A 24229-nucleotide genomic window follows, 5' to 3' on the forward strand; every position below is an offset into this window, starting at 1 on the left:
AAAAACTAAGTCCATTTATGAGTAAAATACGGATAAACAGGATTTTTTTTTACAAAATTTACTTCTGGATACTATCTTATGATCATAAACAAGCTTCTGTCCAAGTTTGGTTGAAATGCAGGATGGTTTAAGAAAGTTATTAAAATTTCAAAAACTTTAACCACAGAGTGAATATTTGTGGACGCCGCCGATGACGACGACGACGACGCCGACGGAATGTAGGATCGCTATGTCTCGCTTTGCGACAAAAGTCGCAGGATCGACAAAAATGATGAAACAAGTCAAAAGGACGTTGCAATATTTACAAAAAAAATAAATATCAAATGAGTACAATTGAAAGTAATATATATATATATACAGTAGCTGTTATATACAATAAGACGTTCATTCATCCTGTTTGTGTCGGTAAACTCTATACTCTGCAGTACATTAGGCAGAATCTCCACCACACTCGCCTAAAGCTGTACACGGAAGAGCGGATTTGAAACCCTTGCACTGTTCTCGACAACCTTTCTTGCATCCACAGTGAACAAGCTCTGTAGTGGAGAGGCTGCCTCTGCCAATATTGTCCAGAACGGGTTCTTACATGCCGTTGTCTTGCTTCTTCCACCCATACAAGTCTGGGGATGGAAGAACAGGCTGTAAAAGCAAACACTGCATCCAAATCAATCCAGCTTGGTACACAGAACGTGTGGTATTTTGGTAAAGTGCCTCTCTTGTTGGTGGTACAGACTCGATTGATCTACCTTTATGTGCCAAGAGTACTTTTCTAGCTTCATTTACACTGTTTGATTCACTTGTCCGATGGTACAAAAGAACAACATATCGCTCCAGCAATGATAGAATTGAATCACGGCATACTGTGGATTCACTTATTTTCGTGGGTACCAATTTTCGTGGATTAAGGAAAACTAACATGTTCGTGAATATTTAATTTGGTTGCATCTGTTTGTGAAAAAAAAACAAAGCCTTTTTGTTTTCGTATAAATTGATAGATATATATTGAAACATTATTCAAAACCCTGCATGATGCGGAAAAATATGACAATTGAGAGGTTTAGCTAGCTATAAAACCAGGTTTAATTTACAATTTTCTACATAAGAAAATGCCTGTACCAAGTCAAGAATATGACCAAAGCTATTCATTCGTTTGGTGTGTTTGAGCTATTGATTTTGTCTCTTGTTTACAGTCTTTCCATTTTGAACTTTCCTCGGAGTTCTGTATTTTTGTTATTTTACTTTTTGTCAATATAATGGAATTTTATAAGACTGTCATACAAGTGAGAGGTTTAGCTAGCTATAAAACCAGTATTAATCCACCATTTTCTACATGAGAATTGCAACTGATTTTCACAGTTTGTATTATGTTTTGCCGTTATTGTATTGGTTTTACGTTAATTGGTTTGTTGTAAATTAGTCCTCCAGTTTTTTCGTTTTATTTGTTTCACATATTCAAATGTCGGAGCCTTTTTTACCATGTAAACTGAATAGATTTCTCTCCATGTTGTATGCCGATTGGTGGTCTGCGATTGCTTACAATCACTTTATTTCAACTCTATTGGATAGTTGTCTCATTGGCATTCATATCAAATCATCTCTTTGTATATTAACAATTCAAATATAGGTCACATCGTTTATTTTTTCGGAAATTTCTGTATCTTCGATCAGTTTGGACCCCGTATATCAGATGTTGGTTATGATCACATTTTGCTTCATTGTATAACTGTATTTCACACATTGGCAATGCAAATAACGAGATTGAACTTCAGTCAAGTCAGAAAATTGTCGTCTCAAATCATTATAAATGTGGACGCGAAAATAAATTTACAAAATTCTCCTTCTTAAAAGTTAACAAATTTATCAGCTTTTGGCTTTAGTTCAACACATTCAGACGACACTGTCAGTGAACCTTAAGTTGTTTTGACAACAATATGGCCAGAGATACATAAAAACAAAGCAATACATGACATGACAAATCATCACTTCGAATTGAATGATGTAAAGTGCTTAAGAAATTTGAATTGATCGTCGACTGGGTGGTTCTAAGTTGGCTTCAAGTTTTTTCCAAACTAGCGACAAAATATGGCAGCTCGCAATAGTTTTGACTCTAACACATTTTTTTCAAAAATTGCTGTTAAATGAATATTCGTCTGAAACAGTCATTAAAATCGTAGCATCATCTGAAAAGTCAATTCGGTACTGTTCAGTAGCTTTTCGTGCAATTCAGTATGATGTTGATGTGTAGATGTAAATAACAGATACTGAACATTCTGAACGTATCTTGATTAAAAGTAAGCAGAGTGTATTAACATTACTGAATTAAGCGTACGGAGTAAGACGAACAGTTCAATGAAAGACTGAAAATAACTTAATGATTTGTTGTTTCACTATTGTTCAAATCTTAATGACCGTGTCAGATCAAAATTGGCTTACTAGTGATTTTCATGTCTGAATGCTGGATATCATTCTGGAAGCATTTATCAGGTTAAAATATGCTGGATATTATTAGATGCAATATTATGAAATAGTATGTAAACATATGCATTTTTATTCTCATAACTTCATAACTTAAATGAAGATGCATGAATACAAAATCCTTTGGCTCACTTATATGTGCCGTCTGAGTTTTTGAGTCTTGATGGAAGTTTACTAGTGATATATTTCTCAATTATCATTACAAAGGTTAATGGCGGAAAAAGATACAAGTAAATAAGATATCAAAGAAACATAATACGCGACATCTAGCAATCAAAAAAATGGTCCTGAACAACAAAAATTAATAATTTTAATAGACTTAAGATCAGTCACTTCACTTGGTTTTTTTTAATATTGAGCTGTTACTCATTCATATCATATGTATCTATGTAGAGGGCGAATCATTCGATATAAGTTAGAGTTTTGTAAGGTTGGTATTGGTGTAGTTCATTTATCAAGTTTAACGGCTAGTCATCAAAAACGTTTAGTCTTTTGGTGTCAATTTTTCTACAATATGTTATTCTTATCACAATACAAATGTTTGAAATATTTTAACGTGTCATTTCCCTTTAATTATGAAAACATATTTCATATACTTTATACTCTATACTCTTTTTATGGGGGCATTTAGAATATCAAATGACGTTTTGTTAACATATAATCCACACATATTATATATTGTCAAGTGCAGAGCTATTTTTAATGACTAATGCTAATGGCATATCACATTTGGGCTACGCGTGACGTCATTTAAATTCAGTAGCGCATCGTTAGGAAAAGGTAAAATGCATTATTAATGTGAAAATCAGTATATTCCAAGGCCTACCAAAAAGGGTCCTCAATGCTCTTCAACTATGTACTTTTTTGGCTTTATATTTTTTTTTATCTGAGCGTCACTGATGAGTCTTATGTAGACGAAACGTGCGTCTGGCGTATTAAATTATAATCCTGGTACCTTTGATAACTATCAATAAATGATAGGATATGATATGAATATGGTTAATGAGACAAGTACCCCCAGGATACAAAATTACGTAAATGTAAGCTACACTAACTCATCAAAGACATATGTATTCAACCAAATACAAAACAATAATAAGGAAAGAAATTAAAGTAAAAATGAACACATAAGCACAGAGGCAAAAATGATTAAAATACAAAATAAAACCAATGGAAAAAGAATATTTGCCTTCAAGTGTATCTCAGAGTAATGAATAATGAAATTAGTGTGTTTTATAGCACCACTAAGCATCAAAATGATGCGAACCTATTCATACGCGCTGTTTCATGTCTGATTGGCAACATGAACTTCTAGAAACGTGTCGAATTACACCAGCCTCAAGGCAATTACAAAGATGTAGGGTAAGGATATATTCTTCTTTTTTGGGGGATTTGCGAAATGTATAAATAAGCATGTGATTTGAAAAGTCCTACAAATTCTAAAAACACACTAACAGCAGGTCTTCGACCGTTTCAAAATTTTTCGAAATACAAAGGATTTTCATATCCCAGGCATAGATTAACTAGTCGTATTTGGCACAACGTTTTGAAATTTTAGTTTCTCAATGCTCTTTAACTTTTTACTTGTTTTAGCTTTCTAAATATTTTTATCTGAGCGTCTGATGAGTCTTATGTAGACGAAACGCGCGTCTGTCGTATCAAATTATAAGCCTGGTACCTTTCATAACTATCAATTAAGATATTGTTATAATAGGGAATGGAAACAGGGAAAGTGTCAAAGAGGCAACAACCAAAACAAAGAGCTGAAAACAGCCCAAGTGCGACTTCAACACAGCGATAAAATCAAGCACCTGCAGGAGGTCTTCAGCTGACGCCTAATCAATATTGTATTTTAGTACAGCAAAATGGATCCCACACTAAACTCTGAAACATGCAAATGAACTTAAATTTTAAAAAACAAAGACTTACAAAGGCTTGAGGTTCCTGACTTAGGAGGCGCAAAAATTTGGATGTGTTAAACATTTTTTGTTCAATTTCCAACCTCTCCTATACCTCTAGCCAATGTGGAAAAAAACAAACACATTCCAAACGCACAGTAAAACTTAGGGTAAGGGTTTTTACTCCAGGAATAGATAACCTTAGCTTTATTTGGCAAACTCTTTGGGAAATTGGGATTCTTGATGCTCTTTAACTGTGTGTTTTATTTGGCCTCTTTGTTTTTTTTTAAATCGATCGTCACTGGTGAGAGATTTTTAAACGAAACGCGTGTCTGGTGTACAAAATTTTTAATCCAGGTAACTATGATAAGTTTATATTTAAGTCATTACTCTGTTGTTTCGCCGTTATCATGTTTTTCTTGTTGACTTTTTCTTTTGCTCTTATATTTTTATGTCCCTTTTGTCTTTACATGACCAATATGTATGTCAAGAAATTCAAATTGGCCTTAGATCTTAACATTGACTTTCGAGATGCGTGTCATGGATCATAGATCATGGATCTAAACAACCCAACTATAAAATATGTATTGTTAAGAAGTGAACATATTAAACAAATAATTTTTGATATTTTAAGGGTAGACAGTTTCTATAAATAGTCAACAAAGTACTTCGTTCGAAATGTATTGGCGTTGCGTAAAGTGGTAACAATCAATTTGATCAAAAAGGTGCGTTAACAAACAAAGTTCAAAGTTTAAAACATGACCTCAAATCTGTGTTATGTCTCATTTCATATTGCATTTAGTACAGAAAGAAACATAAATGCTGATTGTATGATTCACATCAATATTTGTATCGGTATGCATGAAACAAAAGAAAGGGATATGTTTAGTGTTCGATTGAACAGACATAGGTTATGTTTCCAACACACAATATTGGTTAAATATATTTAACAAGTATCTTATTGAAAAATTGTGAAATTCAAGCGACTTTTAAGAAATAAAAGTGAGGGAAGAATAAAAATCGAAATAAATGCGCGAGGCCTTCTCACGGAAAGGTTAAAAGCCCTTCAAATAAAAACAACACACATAAATCAACATGTCGTTTGATACTATAAAAACATTTAAATCATCTTAGTTCTACTATTTCTTTTAACAAACTACACAACAATATTTGAAAAATGGTTATTAAGTACATCTTGATTTTGTATTTACAAAAGAATATAAAAGGCGTTTTATATTCGACCATCAAAACTAGTAAAGCAAGTAGATATAAAACAATGCAAATACAAAACTATACGAGAAATCAAAACAATCAATGAATATACTTCAGACTATAAACTGATGTATATTCCGAACAATTATTGAATCATGATAACAATCGAGGATTCGATTACGTCAGATTTGAATTTCTCCTTTTCTATTATAAATTATGAGCCCTTATGCAAAACTGAATCAATCTTAAGGTTCGTCATAAGGAAATATGTCAACGTTTACAACGCAAATTTTATTATGAAAACAAATATACCCGTGCACCTTAAAAAGCTCTCAGTCTTGGTTTGTCCTAATAATAGAAAATTTAAATGCATTTTATGTTTCGGAATATTAATGTTTCCAGGATTTTGACATGCATATTTACGTTCATACAAAAATTGTCAAAATTAACTATGTATATAAAGTAAAATAACAAAAATACCGAACTCTAACGAAAATTGAAAAACGGGAAATCTCTTATCAAATGGCAAAATCAAAAGTTCAAGCACATCAAACAGATGGAAAACAACTGTCATATTCCTGACTTGGTACATGCATTTCCTGATGTAGAAAATGGTGGATTAAACCTAGTTTCATAGCTAGCTTAACCTCTCACTTGTATTACAGTCGCATAAAATTCCATTTTATTGACAACAATGTGTGAACAAAACAAACAAACATAACAGGCAGGTAAAAATGTCAAAAATAGGGGTATAACCTGCATCATTGTGTTATAATCTTAATAACTATAAAAACAAACAAATATGTCAACAAAGCAAAAGATTTCATTTAAACACAGTTTATTTGTTATTACATAATAAAAAAGGATCAAGAAAAACAAAATAGCATGTAGACAAAGCACATAATCAAAAATGAAAGACAAGAATACAAAAAAAAATGCCATAGCACAATATCACAATGGCGGGATGTATAAGTACTGAGCCACACCAAAAGGATATTACCAAAAAAGGAATAAACTGTAAAGGTTAATAATTTACGAAGACAAATAAAAGAACACTTTAACACGTAATTGATAATAACGAACAGCGTCAGTACCTAGAATCTATACTTAAAGACCATCATGTATTATTTGTGTAGTTGATACGAAATATTTATCAACAAGGTCTTGGTATCTTCCGATGCACTTTTTTCAGAAATAGGACGAGACGTTCTTTGACATAACTTTCTGCTCAGACACTCCAGATGTTCAAGAAGTTTCTCTCATGTGATAATTGTAGTGTTCTGTGCTGATTTATATTAACAATAACGAGACAATAGATGTCTACACAACAATACGAATAAATCTCTGTAACTGAGTGTTTATTTACCCTTATAGAACTGAAATGTGTGTCGCAAATTTGCAGAAGTCCTCCTGCAGGTTTGCGGCAGACAAAACGTTTGCAGGAAAACAAAAAAAGGTGTTTACAGATGTTTGTAGCTACCTGATAATTTCCCCCAAAGACATTGCAGCTTTTTGCTGCAAGCTTGTGGAAAGTTTGCAGAAACATCACTGTTATCAGTAAGATCGAAAGAGTTAAGATAATAAAACATGTTTGCCGCAAGAATGCAGAAATCTTTGACCAATATATGGTTGCAAGAAAATTCAAAGAATTACACAATACTGACTGGGCATGCCTTGTTTTCACTTCCTGGAAGCTAACCATTTGAAATTTTTGGCTAGGTCATGTTGATAGTATTTGAGAAATGTTATACGTTAGAGATCAAGGAGGCATTTTGGTTCAATAATATAGGATATTCAATATGTAATTTTGTAAGTACAAATTACTCATAGAACTGTAGATTTATAATAAGATAATTAATGTCACCATCATATATATTTAAATTAACAACTATGTTTGAAATACTCTAGCTATTATAAGTTTGGATTTTCTAACTGATTAAATATATTTTGTTTAATAAAGTTCATTTCAGTTCTATAATGAAATTATTACCTAGCTATATGCTTAATACACATCTCAGATTTATTCGTTTTTATTTCAATATATATATAACTACATTTGAGCATGACCCCTTTTCAAAAATGAAATGCATGTATGTATTTCCTTAGATATACTGACTAAATCTCAGATAATTTTGCAAGTATTCTTTGTATGCGCACATATCTAATTAGCATACTCAATCTGAATCTATTACAAGCGTTAAACAACTAGGGGACAGAACTCGTTAGTCCTTCAATTTTTCGGCTAATGTTTAAAAAAAAAAACATTAGAAATACAACGTATATAAAAACTACGTTATAAAAGACCAATAGAACAAGAAAAATACCAACTTACTCTCATTACAAAATATTACCAAATGGTGAAAAACGTTATTACAATTATAAGAAAACATTGGTCCATCTGCAAAAAGACAAACAATGCAATGACATTTTTACATGTATATAGCATATAAATGTAACAAATTGATAAAAGATTACCTTGCGAAATCAGGATAACAGTTGAAAGACTTTTGAAAAGGGGCCCATGCTTAAACAGTTTAAGAAAAAAATCCCGATACACTGTTAGTAATAATCTGAATTATAGGCAACAGAGTTATGAATATGAGTTAGCAAAAAACGATGTTAAGTCTTAAAATTTATTACGAATGTTGGTTGAAGAAACCACAATTCATTAAAATGACGAGAGTTCGGGAGACCATGATATTAATCTGATGAATTATTCATCTCATGACTGTCCATTAATAATGTGCATATTGATCTCACTGTGTATTTTTTTTAAATCTCAGTGTGTAATAAACAATTCTCAGTGTGTGTTTTTCAATTTATTTCATCTCAGTGTGTCTTTTTAAAATCTCAGTTTGTAATTTTAAATTCTCAGTGTGAGTTTTTCATTTTTTTAAATCTCAGTGTGTAATTTTAAAATCTCAGTGTGTTATGTTATGTTTTAAAATCTCAGTGTGGTTTTTTTTTATTCTCGGTGTGTAATATTTCGTAAAAAGGGTTTTAACATAGTTTTGACGAGAACGGCTTGCCAAATATATGTGTAGTTTCTGCAAATTTGCTGCAAACACGCAGCAGAAAAAAATAACTGGTTTTGAACAGTTTGGGGCAAGTTTGCAGCAAATCTAATTTGCATAATTATGTTTGCCGCAAGCTTATCGCAAGTTTCATTTGCATGGTAAAATGGTAGTTAAAGATTGCAGCAAATATTTGCTGCAAACTTGCATCAATGTTTGCTGCTAGTTTGCTGCAAACGTTTAACGTATAAAATTCGTGGATCCGAAGCGCTTTTCTGGATTTACCTTCATCGCTCAAATCAAAGGATGTATACGAATCGAAACAATTTAAGAGCTATATGACCACAGAGGACTATGCTTGAGGAAGTTGAAACATTAGTTTCTTTATAATTTCGAAATTTATAAACGGACAGTTTTAGAAAGATATGTTCTAAAATTATGTCAGTACCTAAGTCCTGAGTACTTTTCTGATGGCTACCTCGGGACTGATAGTCCAATAGTAGCGATATCGACCCAGTGATGCTAAAAATTAAAACAAAACTTTATTAACTGGTTTCTACTAACATATGGGCAACACGACGGGTGCCACATGTGGAGCAGGATGTGCTTATCTATCCGGAGCACCTGCGATCAACCCAGTTTTGTTGGGGTTCGTGTTGCTCAGTCTTTAGTTTACTTTGTTGTGTTTTATGTACCATTGTTGGTCTGTTGGTCTTTTTCTTTTTTATTCATGGCGTTGTCAGTTTATTTTCGACTTATGAGTTTGAATGTCCCTTCGGTATCTTTCGGCTCTCTTTTATAATTTTTAAGAGTCCAAAGCGCTTTTCTTGATTAACCTTCATCAGGAACGCTGGAATTACGTCTGCAGTAAGCCTGGCTTTATATCAGTACATATTCGTTTCGAATTTTCCAGGACACTTTTTGGTGTATTTAACAGCTCATCCTGGTCACGTAGGTTGAGTTCAATTAATATGACAGTCTCCTCATGACTCCACGATGCCCCTCTTTTCCCATCCACTATCTTTAGAAATGTGGATACATGCCGCCGAAATTGCAGATTTATTTGCATATCTAACTACATGCATATATCTAAATATTTGGTCTTGGGCATCATATTGAGAAGACATTTTTATATTTTCCGAAATGCGCATTTAGAGCACAAAGTACTGCTGATTTTTTTATTTTTAATCTTGATCTTACTCCATACTAGACATAGCAGATCATAGATTAGCCAGTTGTTTCTGCAATTCAAGAGATGTTGTCAACAATAAAGACGGCAGATGAATCGTGTCTATAAGGTAAGCTACACAGTAGTGTACTAGGCAAAATGTACATTTTAAGTTGACAATGTCTTTGATGTCTTTTACAGAAATATTTACATTGAACGAAGTGTTCCACAAAATTATTTGAAGTACCGAAAATAACCTTATTTATCAAAATTTGCTGCAAACAATGTTTCAAATCAAAAAGTACACAAGGCTGTCAGACTATAAAGCAAGTCCCTGCATCAAAACAGTGTGAGTCTACGGACGTAATTTGTAAGATCGTATTGGGATTAGAAATTAACAAAAATGTCGCTCATAAAAAGGTTGTTATTATGAATATTGTGATATTTGATGAAACTGTTAAAGATCACACGTTGTATGGAACAAGTCATCAAATATCAGAATAATATCAAATTGGCTTTTATAGTACACAGTACAGATATGTGTTAATCATTGTCCTCGAACTCATGGACTATAGAGAGTCCTTGACAATAAATTTTATAAGTAAAAACATACTACTGAGTAAAATGAATAATTTATAGTTTGATATTAATATCAATCAAAAATCCTAACTCTAATGTTACCTATGTTTAAAACCTTACCAAGGATCCATCAAAGGGACAAGGCTAATAATTTTGAACACCTGCATGGCAACCGTTTTACTATTTATTCTAACTTTAAGATATATCTTATAATATATAAGATATCTTATATAATCTAGTCTTTATAAGATATCTGATAAACTTTATAGGATAAATTATATACTCTATAAGATACCTTTTAAAGAATTTATGATATGTTATTAAGTATAAAAGATATCTTATAAAGTAAATACGATATCTTAAGTACATAAGATATCTTATGAAGGATATAGTATATCTTATATACCTTTTAAGATATCGTATATACTTTATAAGACATCTCCTCATATAATTTTCTTTATAAGATGTCTCATATAATTTTTCTTCATAAGATATCTTATAAACTATACAAGATACATTATAAGGTTAATAAAATATCTGATAAAAACTAGATTATCTAAGATATTTTATATATTATATAAGACAACTCATATAATATATAATATATATATGATATCTCATAAAATAAACAAGATATCTTGTTATCTTGCAGTTGTTATCAAATAGTCCATTACTATGTGTGTTGGATTTTGTTTGAGTTCAGTGTTTCTGTTATTCTGTTGTTTTCCTCTTAAAATTGATGTGTTTCACTCGGTTTTGTTTTCGCTTAATCGATTTATGACTATTGAACAGAGATATACTACTGTTGCCTTTATTTATAAGATATCTTGTAAATATCTTTTATATAAGATATCTTATATAGTTTATAAGATGTCTAATATATTTTATATATTAAGATATCTAAATATATAGTTTATAAGATATCTCGTATAATTTATAAGATATCTCATATAATTGATAAGATATCTTATAAACTGTAAGATATATCTTCTAAACTTTATTAGATATATTGAAGCTAGAATAAATAGTAAAATGGCTTGCCATACATCTGTCGTGCGTTTCGTCTTCACTAGACTCGTCAGTGCGTTTAAATCAATACAGTTTGAACACTTATCAAATAAGAAGAGTATTCAAAACCACAAATTTCCCGAAACTGTGCAAAATCTACCATAGGCAATTTATCACTAGGTGTAGAAATACTTTAAGGTGTCAAAATTGTTCTAAATTTCAGTAAATTGTACAGAAAATCACCGTGTCAATGGTATGTAATGTCAGCAAGAAGTGCTGACTACTTGGTTGGTGATATTCTTTTGAACAAAATGTCCACCGTCAGTGCAATCGACCCTTTGGTTGTAAAAACTCAGGTCTGAAAATCGACTACTGGTATCTGTGATCCGAATGATGCACTTAAATAAACTTTACAGAGAAGAAAATCACAAATAAACACAGAAACTTACATACTTACACAAACAGTACAATACTCTAGAGATTATATTTATCAACAAATATGCAAATACTACGTCCAAGAACATAATAAAAAAATAACATCATTATACTTTTCTAAATGTGATACCAAATAAAATTAGGTTTTGAAATAAAACATAAATTGATAAAAATAAAGACAATTACCTGTTGTCAGGACAGACGCACTTAATTATTTTCTATAGTTAGTATGTAGGACCATTCTTCCTTGTGCATTGATTGGATAAATCAATCGTACGATTAAATAGGTGACAATAATAATGCTCATAACCATGTCGTACTGTTATGTATTGGAATATATATATCAACATGAAATAGAATACCCACATATTGTTCGTTTAAAGGTACGAGTTATTGACATTCTTTATGCATTATATAATGATTACCAAATCTGAAGCTGCGTTGTGTCATATGCTGGTCATTATAACAGGTATAGTTCCCCACGGTCGATAGTAGAGTTCGCGATATAAAAACGAATAAAGTATGATTTTTTTTTTATTTAATTATAAATGAAAGTGATAAAGTGAAATAATAATTGGCTTTTGGCATCCAGTTTGGTTCAATTTTATCAAAATAAGCTAAGTATCATCGCTGGTGAATTATTCACTTGCAAGTGAATAATTCGACCTCATTTAATCCGTATTCATGTGACCTTTTATTTAACCCCTTAGGTGGGGATGGTAACGCATGTACTCAGCTATTAAAAGGAAAAGAATGCCAAAATTGAAATTGAAACAAGGATGAACAATTTGGTTGACTGAATCGATCCACAAAATAATCATTCTTATACAGGTAAAATCGACGATTAACATTTTTTTAACCTACAATATGAAATCATCGAAACGATTTTGGCCCATAATATTGTACAGCGATTACGATTTCACCATTCACCCTGCGTGACCGAACACTTTTTCTTATAGGAGTTATCTACCCGCGACCCATTTTTCCTGTTATCTTTATTTTTCTGTAACCGTAATTGATATCGACAAAAATATTTTTCCAAATTGTTCGTCTACACTTAAGGATGTTTCGTTTAAGTTTAATTTGAGTGATCCAATGACATCTTATAGGAGTTATTTCTCTTTTCAAATTTAACATAGGTGATATGTTGAATAAATTCATACAACATAAGTCATAGAAACCTAAAGTCCTTGGTTCATTTGAAGAAATTGAGGTCAAGGTCATAGGTCAAGGTCATGTTCTTAATTTTGAACTTTGCTTGTTATCTTTATCCCGAAGAAACCGCAACAATTAATGATAACTTAAAGATACTTTTCCTAAATAATTGTTCACAACATGGCGCAACTTCAACCTGTTTAAGTCGAAGTGTTAAGGTCATCCTTTTTAGTTTTCTCCCCTTATATATTATAAATCAGTATTACTCTTCAACCACTCTTCAATGACCTGTGATCGCTGATCTATGACCTTGAAATTGAGGTTAAGGTCAAAGGTCAATTCGACGTTCTAGATTTTGACCTTTGCTAAAAATTCATACTGGTTCATTATAAAACTATTAGGTCTTTTGCATCAGGTTGGTAGACATATGACCTTTAAAGAGGTCAACCGGAAGTCCGGAAGTGACATTATTTTAACCATAAGTATCCTATTTCATACTAATTTAGTGAAAAATTTCCTAGATATCTTTTTTTAGAATCGTTTTTAAGTAACAAATCATATGAACCGGAAGTGATATTTTCTTCCACCGTTTTTTAAATTAAATTCTTTATTATCAAAGCTGAGGTGGAGAGCTTTGTACCAAAATACCAAAATACCTTGTGGTACTTTTTCATTAAGTTAGTGTGAAAATTACTACTTCCGGTTAAAATAATGTCACTTCTGGTTGACCTTTTTGATTGTCTACCAACCATATGCAAAAGACCTAATGCTTTAACAATGAATCAGTATAAATGTGTAGCAAAGAGCCAAATCTAGAATGTCATATTGACCTTTGCCCTTCAGCTCAATTTCAAAGTCAGAGGTAAATGATCACATATAAAAAGACTTAAGGTCATTCACTTGTAGGGTAGGGGGTTTACTGATTTCAAATATATAAGGGTAGAAAACTCCTATGAAGGGTCACCGTATCACTTCGATTCAAATGTAATGAAGTTGCTCCATGTCGTAAACAATTATTTGGCAATAAACATAAAAACCAAAAACCTTGTATTTTAAGAATCAGTTTGAAGCCATCAATCATATGAAAACGAAGTGATTCTTGTAACTTTTTTAAAATTATAATCCTTTATTATCAAAAGTTGAGGTGGAAAGACCTTCAATTGTTCTCTGAACAATTGGTTTTTAATTAAATTTATGTTTATATCGGGTCCAATGACCGTCTGCAATCTTCGGAGGTCAATTCAATGGTTAATTAGATGACGTATAGACAAAAATACACACGAATTGTTGAATCATCTAATCAAGTCCATGCATTGTTAATTGTTTATTTTAGACTTTTTGTTATTTGAATATACGTTTTAGTATGTTATAAATCAGATATGAGAATTTGAGTCAAATCGGTGATCATGATTTTGACAGCTAATGCCCCTTTAATATGGATACGTCCTGAATGTACATGTATATAATATCACGTGATATTGAGATTAAGTGGGAATTTATTCCTTGTTGGTTACTTCTAGCCAAACGTTTACCAGATATAGCAGACTAACGTTGGGACAACGTTGGCCCAGCAAATATGACTTTGTTGGCTCGACATCGGATGACAATATTGCCCCAACGTTCTAAGTTTAAGTGTAAACATATTTTATTTGCTTATATATGCTAAAAGGATGAGACAACAAACTTATAAAGCCTTTTCCCATGAACAATGTATAACATTCGCGTATTTACAAAGCATGTATGCAAACAATACATTATATAATTATATATATTGGATATGTAAAAAGATGATATGTGATGATGTGAATGTTTGTACACAATATAAATTTATATGCACTTTAGTGGGCTATATTATACAATTATATAACCTCTTGGACTTTTTTAATAAATTCATATGCATTCTTTAAAATTCTTTTATTTTCATCATTAGTTAATGACGAATCACCGGAGGTTAAGATGTTAGATTTTAGTGGAGAGTTCTCTGATAACCAGTTCAGATTAATAGATATATTAATAGGATTATTGGGTCAATGAAATTCTACAAAAATGGTATATTATATCATTCCCATTACGTAAGGGGTAAACAGCTGTACTATGGATTGTTGGTGGAATCAAATTGCAAAGATAGGCTGATGCATTATTACGTTGAATATCATAAAATAATTGTAACTTTCTCCTTTCTCTTCGTTCAGTTAGAGTTTCCCAACTAATATCATCATAAATAATTCTGCTACTAGTAAAAATAGGGAGACCTGTTAGAATTATGGCTGTCTCAAGCTGCAGTTGCTGTAATTTGTTACAATTACCCACACCCATAGTATCCCACACTTAACAAGCATATTCGAGTAACGGTGTTATAAAAGTCAAGTTAAGTTTTTCTAAGTTATTCCTACTTAATCTGTACTTTAATTTTCTAAGCACATTCAAATGTTTCGATTCATTTTTATGGTACCTTCCAAATGGGTGTTCGATTATGCATCTCTACTAAACGTAAAATCCAAATGTTCATGAAAATCTGTAACTTGAATATTCTTACCATTGCATATGAAATTCATTTCCGGAGTTTCAATGTATGAAAACAACATAATTTCTGGGGTTTTTTTCTGGGTCAAAGGACATCAGCCATTTCTTAGACCAAAGGCTCAGCTCACTCAGGTTATGACGGATCACTCGGTGATTTTATTTGTGACATGCAACGTTCTTAGTGCAAAGAGGGCCAATGTTGTCCCAAGATGATGGTTTTACGTTGGGCCAGCGATGGATTTTTTTTTTAAGATAACGTTATCCCAACATTAGGCCAACGTTAAATAAATGTCGTTTTAAAAAACATTTGGCCAACGATAAATGTCGTTTAAAAAAACATTGGACCAACGTTGGACCAATGTTAGATATTGTTTAAAATAACATTGGACCAACGTTGGACCAATGTTAGATATTGTTTAAAATAACATTGGACAAATGTTAGATATTGTTTAAAATAACATTGGATCAATGTTAGCCTATTGTTTAAAATAACATTGGACCAATGTTAGATATTGTTTAAAATGACATTGGACCGATGTTAGCCTATTGTTTAAAATAACATTGGACCAATGTTAGATATTGTTTAAAATAACATTGGACCAATGTTAGATATTGTTTAAAATAACATTGGACCAATGTTAGCCTTATTGTTTAAAATAACATTGGACCAATGTTAGATATTGTTTAAAATAACATTGGACCAATGTTAGATATTGTTTAAAATAACATTGGACAACGTTATATATTGTTTAAAATAACATTGGACCAACGTTGGACCAATGTTAGATATTGTTTAAAATAACATTGGACAAATGTTAGATATTGTTTAAAATAACATTGGACCAATGTTAGATATTGTTTAAAATAACATTGGACCAATGATATATATTGTTTAAAATAACATTGGACAACGTTAGATATTGTTTAAAATAACATTGGACCAATGTTAGATATTGTTTAAAATAACATTGGACCGATGTTAGCCTATTGTTTAAAATAACATTGGACCAATGTTAGATATTGTTTAAAATAACATTGGCCCAATGTTAGATATTGTTTAAAATAACATTGGACAACGTTAGATATTGTTTAAAATAACATTGGACCAATGTTATATATTGTTTAAGAAAAAACATTGAACCAATGTTAGACATTGTTTAAAATAACATTGGACCAACGTTAGATAGCTTTGGACCAACTTTGGACCAACCTTGGACCAACGTGAGATAGTATTCAAGATAACATTGAACCAACGGTGGGCCAACGTTAAAACTGTTTGAAATAATATTGATCCAACGTTGGGCCAAAGTTGAATAAATTTATAGGTACAACGTCGGGCAAACGTTACAAATGGTTTAGAACACTGCTAAATGGTATTTGGTTTGCAACGTAACGTTTTAATTAAATGTTTTCGTCGGTTTATGTTGTTATTTGTAGGTCCATCTAGGTTTGTATGCATGTTTGCTGCAATGATTCAAATCATTGGTTTTCCAAACTTTTGACATCAAGAAACACGTTTTGCACGCATGCACGGAAATCAGCATCATGTATTAGATGACAAACGTTAGGAATAATAGGTTTCATCTTTAACAACTTCCTCAATATTTTTTTTTTGTAAAATATTTATATAATCTGTTTCTACACATCGTTTCTATAAAATACAAAGTGCAATAACGTGATAATAATAGCTCATTCACTATATATGATATATGAAATATAACATTTTAATACATATGTACATTGTATATATTATACCAAAATAACTAATTTCAAGTTTTTTGTGAAAATCACAATGACAAAGTGTTATTTTCATCATTAAATGTATTAGATATAAGGTTTATGATCACATCGAAATTAATGACAAAATTACGGATGCTGATTGTTAGCAGAAAAGAAATTCAAATGAAACCGAGGTTTTAAAACTAAACTTTGTACGTTTGTTTTTTCTACATTGGCTAGAGGTATAGGGGGAGGTTGAGATCTCAAAAAACATGTTTAACCCCGCCGCATTTTTGCGCCTGTCCCAAGTCAGGAGCCTCTGGCCTTTGTTAGTCTTGTATCACTTTTAATTTTAGTTTCTTGTGTATAATTTGGAGTTTAGTATGACGTCCATTATCACTGAACTAGTATACATATTTGTTTAGGGGCCAGCTGAAGGACGCCTCCGGGTGCGGGAGTTTTTCGCTGCATTGAAGACCCATTGGTGGCCTTCGGCTGTTGTCTGCTTTATGGTCGGGTTGTTGTCTCTTTGACACATTCCCCATTTCATTCTCAATTTTTTTTGCCAACATACTTATAGACTCCAAATTGATAAAAAGCGTATTTGTATAGATTATAACATGCCCTTTTCCATATTGGCCCTGGTATCATCCCGAGACTCCCATATCGGCCTCGAGGCTTTAGCCGAGGGTCGATATGGGTCGAGGGATGATACCAGGGCCAATATGGAAAAGACATGTTATAATCTATTTATCACATATTTAAGTTCTGCAGAAAAGAGAAAAAAGTTCAATTATAACAATTTAATGAAATATAACAGGTATAATCTTAAAAATTTTATCACAAAAGTTTCATCACATTTTCAAATTTAGTTTTTATCATTTACTCCATAGAAATTTATTGTCAGCTGAAGGACGCCTCCGGGTGCGGGAGTTTTTCGCTGCATTGAAGACCCATTGGTGGCCTTCGGCTGTTGTCTGCTTTATGGTCGGTTTGTTGTCTCTTTGACACATTCCCCATTTCATTCTCAATTTTTTTTGCCAACAAACTTATAGACTCCAAATTGATAAAAAGCGTATTTGTATAGATTATAACATGCCCTTTTCCATATTGGCCCTGGTATCATCCCGAGACTCCCATATCGGCCTCGAGGCTTTAGCCGAGGGCCGATATGGGTCGAGGGATGATACCAGGGCCAATATGGAAAAGACATGTTATAATCTATTTATCACATATTTAAGTTCTGCAGAAAAGAGAAAAAAGTTCAATTATAACAATTTAATGAAATATAACATTTCCACTTATTTTTGAATATGGCAATACACAAACTCGAGAATTTGGCATAATCGGGGCTAAATCTATAACTGTTGGTTGTGCATTGTTACTAGTTGCCATTGTAGCAGAATTCTCCTCATAACTTTCAATACAAGCAACCATTGCATCGACATCTACATTTGTTAAATCATCATCTGTTAATTGTTCAATATTGTGAATGGATGTACTTGGCTGATTAGAGATATTTTCATGATTATTAATTATAGATCCTCGGTTACCAGAAGAGATGTCACTCAAAATGTTTGACATTTTTTCTTGCTGCTCTAGAGAAGCAGAGCTATATTGGTTTATAGATTGAACATTACGGTGTCCAGTCAACTGCATTATCTGGGTAGCTTCAACGTTAGAATGTAATAATGAAGTAACTGTTGTTTTTCTGGCACTGTGGTTAACTTTACGGCCTGTGAGACCAGCTTTAAGAGACATAGTTTTTGACAAGTTACCAAGCTTGTTTTTTCCCAGTGGTTGTTTACTGAACCACAATGCTCTAATAGATGGGAGAGTGCTGTCAGGGGTAATATTGTGAAGTGTTGACAGATACATCCTACTGTCTGGTGTCAAAGTATCAACAGGCCGTCTTTTCATGAACTCTTTAAATGCATTTACAGGACATCTTGGGTCACCTACAAAGAAGACCAATGATTAAACATACAAAATAAAAGAAGAAACTTCTTTTTTCAAAACATAACATTTTTTTTCAAATATTCTTAAATGTAAATCGCAGAGAATATATGTTTTGTTATGTATTAAGAATACGATTTCGGCTTTTTTTGTGTTCTGTTCCGATTGCTGCAAAGTAGTTTTATTGTAAGTTAATATGAATTGATATTACAAATACGTGTTTTTGTAAGATTAAAATATCATGATGTAATTCTATACGGTATTTACCTGGGTTTTCAAACATTTTAGGTGCAAACGACCTTGTATTTCCAGACTCCCCTTGTCTTGTTTTTGTCATTCTTTCGGAATATTCAAGATAGTGCTTTCCTTCAGATGTTGCTTTCATGGTTACATCACCAAATAACATATCTGTATGCTCTTGTCTACTTCTCATTCCAAAATGGAGACAGTTATTTAACCATATTGTGTTTGTTAAGGCTTCAGGGTTACCTAAAATAACATACATTGAATATGAAATTATGCGAAATTACATGTATATATATATGGCCTTCCAAATATGAATAATTTATATTCAAGTTTACTTACATTATACAAATACAACTACCTTTTTTCTTTTATTCAAAGAAATTCTATTAATTGAGAGGAGATTCTCTGGAAATCACTTTTTAATTTATAATAAAAAAAATTAGGCATAATATTAGAAATACAACTATAGTTATTGTATAACTGAAACTTTTGACGGACTTTAATTACTATCCCATTATAAAACGGGAACTGCGTTTTAACTATAAAATAAATCTTAAATACTTTATTAATACTTGATTATTAAAACTTACTTATTCCTAGCAGATTTTTGTTGAACAAGGAATCAATTTCATCAGAAGTGAAGGGGTCTGCACGTCTTTTTTTGTTTCCAAGTCCTTTCCCTTTCAATGCTTTGCGCTTCGCCCCTAGAACATCCCGAGAGTGAGCAAATTCCTTGTCCTTTATAATACTGATGTTGCTTTTTTCATTCAGATATCTATTTATGGATGATTGAATGCACTTTAGCGAATCTGGCTCATATTCTTTCTTATCTTTTGTACGTACGGCTATGTAGAATCTTGCCAGATACATATTCATCGCTTCAACTGGAATATCTTCTGGATTGCGTAATTCTCCTGCACTTTTTAACCACTCCTTTAGAATTTTAATGTCACTTTCAGTTTTTTTCCTTGTGTTAGCGTTTTCATTTCCTCTACAAAGTCTGCCGTATCGCTTTCCTCCACTGCGATGAAACGAGCACCGTCATTGTTCGCCATTGTCGTTAAGGACGCAATGACGTCACGTCATTTGGAATCAGGGCACAATAACCAATAACCTCTTTTTTGCCCCGGGCAATTTTGAGGTTATTGCATATGCAAAACCCAACGTATTCGTAACAAATATGTGATAAACCGAATTATTACATTGGTAGCAATGAATTACATTGATTTCCCAGTTAAATAAAAACCGATAATTTCACATGTGAAATAAACGTGGTTATTTCACTCTCTGACGTCATACAACAATAGGCGTTGTCAAGATGTCGATAACGTCGGATCAAAACAAATTGTGAATGCGTAGAAAAAGGATATAGTTCCTTACATTTTCTACATTAATTTCATTAAAAAAGCCATTTGCCAATGTAATAAAAAGAATAACAAATCAAAGAATTCAAATATCAAAAAATATTCAACTCGTGACCGAACAACACTGATAATTAACTCATGCGCTACGCGCATTCGTGAATTAATGTGTTGTTCGGTCACTCGTTGAATATTTTTCTCTATTTGAATTCTTCGATTAGTTATTCTATAATTATTGGTACTTTTGCAGTTTGATAAAGAATGTGAATATTTAAATGTTATAGTGTCTATTAAAAATCAAATATTGTAGATTGTATTATAGATAAAACTAAAAACACTGTATATTCTTATATGATTAACATCTTACAAAGAATATACTTTTGATTATCAATCATTTTAAAAATCAAAACTGTTTGGCTTCAAAATAAAATACACGATTGGCAGTGTAACAGTTGTGTGTTTCCTTAATATAAAGATGAATTAATATACTCATTAAAAAAACATATCACACGAGTTACCACGAAAAAATACAAATCATCATAACTATTTGTCAACTAGAATATCGACAAGACCAACATAAAATACTAACCAACATAATACCAACATCCAGCAATAAACATACATAAAAGCAAACGTTTCCTATACTTCTGCATAATGTTAAGAGAAATCGGTGAAGCAACGTTGTAACCATTTAGTATATAAAAGAATTCAATATATAATTGCAAAGTCTACAGTCCTTAAAGATTCCATTCCCCTACAGTGATCGGGTATGGGGACTGACAATATTTTGAATCATCAGGTCTCAACTAATAGCTGACTTTGAAGAAAATATTTTTATCTTTATAAGAAGATCTATCAATAACCAACGGTGAACCTCACATCAATTGCCCACTATCAACCAACATATAAGGTTTGCCCAAAATTATAGTGCTAACAAATTTAATCATCTGTAATTAGCATCCAATGATTGCACAACGTAGAACCGATGTTGGAAAACCAACGCAGTGTTGTACCTAATAAAATTATGCCATAGTTGACCCACAAACTTTTAACGTTAATAGTCCAACGCCTATATTTAACCAACGGTGATATCTTTATCCAACGTTGGTAAAACGTTGATATGCCAACGTTTACATCAAACAAACGGTACAGCCTGTATCCAACTTTGATCCAACGTAAGCATGATGTATGAGATCAGACTGAACAATAATCAAACGGAATTTCTTTTTCATGCATAGTAACTTAATATGTATCAATATACACAAACATATTTCATTTATACTGACCTAAGTATAACTCTCGAGAAAATCTTTCGAGCATTGGGTTTTGGACACAAGTTTCCGACATTTTACATATACGGTATTTTAACTTTTTTTATTCGAGCCTTTTGGTGAGTCTTTTGAAGACGCCGAAACGAGCTTCTGGCGTACAAAATTATAAGTCTGGTATCTTTGGTGATTTGTTTACACTATACTTAAAATGCATTTTAAATGTAGTTTGACCGAGATTACTCGTTTTAGTTGTTTTTTCTGGCCAGCGTGATCGTTGATGACAGAGAAAAATAAGTGTTGAACTCCGACATGATAAGATTATATTTGATTTTTTATATACATATTATATTGTGTATTAATAATAACAATTGCTGTGCGTTAAAGTACTAAACTCGTTGTCCACCAGACTTGTTGGGCCATTTTAATATGCCCTAAAAATAGTTAAGTAGAGTGGATACTAATTGTATTCAACAATATCTTTAATAAGTCAGTGAGATCATTCGTATACTTTTCCTCTTCTGACTTGAAGGAAGATATGTCCTCCTCTACTGTATCTTTACTGGACGTGTTACATAAAGTGGGGGTATTTATGTACCGTCGGGTAATTCAGACAACAGGAAAATATAATAAAGTTCTTCACTTAATTTGGTGCACTGTTTGCTACTTTCATTCTATATTTACAATATCAAAAGTAACCCTACAAACCCAGATTTGGATACTTTATAACGATATAATTGGTGTACGAGGTTTCAAAGACATAATTTACTTTCAAGAACAAAATAATCAACTATTGACATACAATAATGTACTTTACTTTACTTTACTTCACTTTACTTTACTTTACTTTACTTTACTTTACTTTACTTTACTTTACTTTACTTTACTTTACCTTTACTTTACCTTTGCTTTACTTTACTTTACTTTAATTTACTTTACTTTACTTTAATTACCTACTTTACTTTTACATTATGCCTATTTTACTTTAATTATTTTAGGCCTACTTTACTTTAATTACTTTAGGCCTACTTTACTTAAGGCCTACTTTACTTAAGGCCTACTTTTGTCCGTCAAAATAGAAGCATGTATAGTTTACATGTACATACAACACGAGCATCATTTGAATCAAAATATAAAAATTATATTGACGAGATTACTTCATTAACAATGACACATTAAAAGATTTTAAAACAGACTACTGTTGTGCTGTTGGTTGCAATAACAGACCATCTGATGTGCCGCCTGACTTTGTAACTTTAATTGTCACGAAGAAGTGCTTGCATGGGATTCACGCTGAAGTCGTTCACTTAGCGGGTAGAATAAATTAGATAAATCAGCGGTATAGGGTATAAGGTCATAAATTAAGAAGTCAATTAACACCTTAGCCATGTGAAATGCTCGTTTTACCTTGTACAATATCACCAGGTGACAATTGATAAAAAAGTTTCCTTTTCTAGATACAGTAATTGAAAAGGGGACGACCATTTGATATTCTGAAGGAAGCTGGAAGGAAACTTATCCAACTTTTGTACACAATTATTTCCTTCATTTTGTGTTGCAGATTATTCTTTTTCATCCTGCCTTGAGCAAAATTGTTTATTTTCAGCTCTTACTTGATCAGGATATTCATTTTTTAACCCACTTCCCGGAAATCAAATGGTCATCCCCTAGCTAATATAGATGTTAAAAATGTTAACCTTGGTACCTAATTTACACTGAGATATCATGGCCAGTACGGTTAATGCAACTGGATATATTTTTTTTTTTTAAATAATTTATGAGGGGGGTCATTCAACAATTTGATCTTATTTTATGGTTAAGCGTTGTAAATACATGATATTCAATTACTTTTAATGATATCTTGTAAATTTTCAAATTAATTTGAAATGTCATTATATCTATCCTTTTTTTTTTATAAAAGTTTGAAAATTTTGGACACAAAGTATGCTAAGATATGCATTATATAGAATTTGCAAAAGTTGAAAATATGTCGAAAATTATTCTGGCCGTTGGCACTGAACATCTGCTTAGACAAGGTCGATCATGAACATAGCCTAGAAATTTAAATGGCATTGAATGCATTGTTTAAAAGTCTGATGTTTGAAAATTGAAGATAAACCTGTATTTCTGATACGTATTTTAAAACTGCCTTATATCTCACTTCATTATTATGACCGTCTAAAGAACATCACTGAGGCAGAAATATTTGAAA

General features: G+C 32.0%; 1 protein-coding gene and 1 long non-coding RNA gene across 2 annotated transcripts; both read right to left on the reverse strand.

Annotated features, from left to right (window-relative positions):
• Window positions 1-288: 288 nt before the first annotated feature.
• LOC127713080 (uncharacterized) lies at window positions 289-12030 on the reverse strand. The gene is made up of 2 exons (XR_007987453.1): window positions 11976-12030; window positions 289-945 (listed from the first exon to the last, which is right to left on the reverse strand). It is a non-coding gene; the product is annotated as an uncharacterized LOC127713080 (long non-coding RNA).
• A 6434-nt stretch (window positions 12031-18464) lies between these two features.
• On the reverse strand, window positions 18465-19628 carry LOC127712858 (uncharacterized). Its single transcript, XM_052219464.1, has 2 exons — window positions 19410-19628; window positions 18465-19144 (listed from the first exon to the last, which is right to left on the reverse strand). Exons 1-2 carry the CDS (start codon window positions 19573-19575, stop codon window positions 18465-18467), a joined length of 846 nt encoding a protein of 281 aa, XP_052075424.1. The 5' UTR covers window positions 19576-19628.
• Between the last annotated feature and the right edge of the window lie 4601 nt (window positions 19629-24229).

This window comes from Mytilus californianus, unplaced genomic scaffold (assembly GCF_021869535.1).
Source record: "Mytilus californianus isolate M0D057914Y unplaced genomic scaffold, xbMytCali1.0.p SCAF_8, whole genome shotgun sequence".
NCBI classification, from domain to species: domain Eukaryota; kingdom Metazoa; phylum Mollusca; class Bivalvia; order Mytilida; family Mytilidae; genus Mytilus; species Mytilus californianus.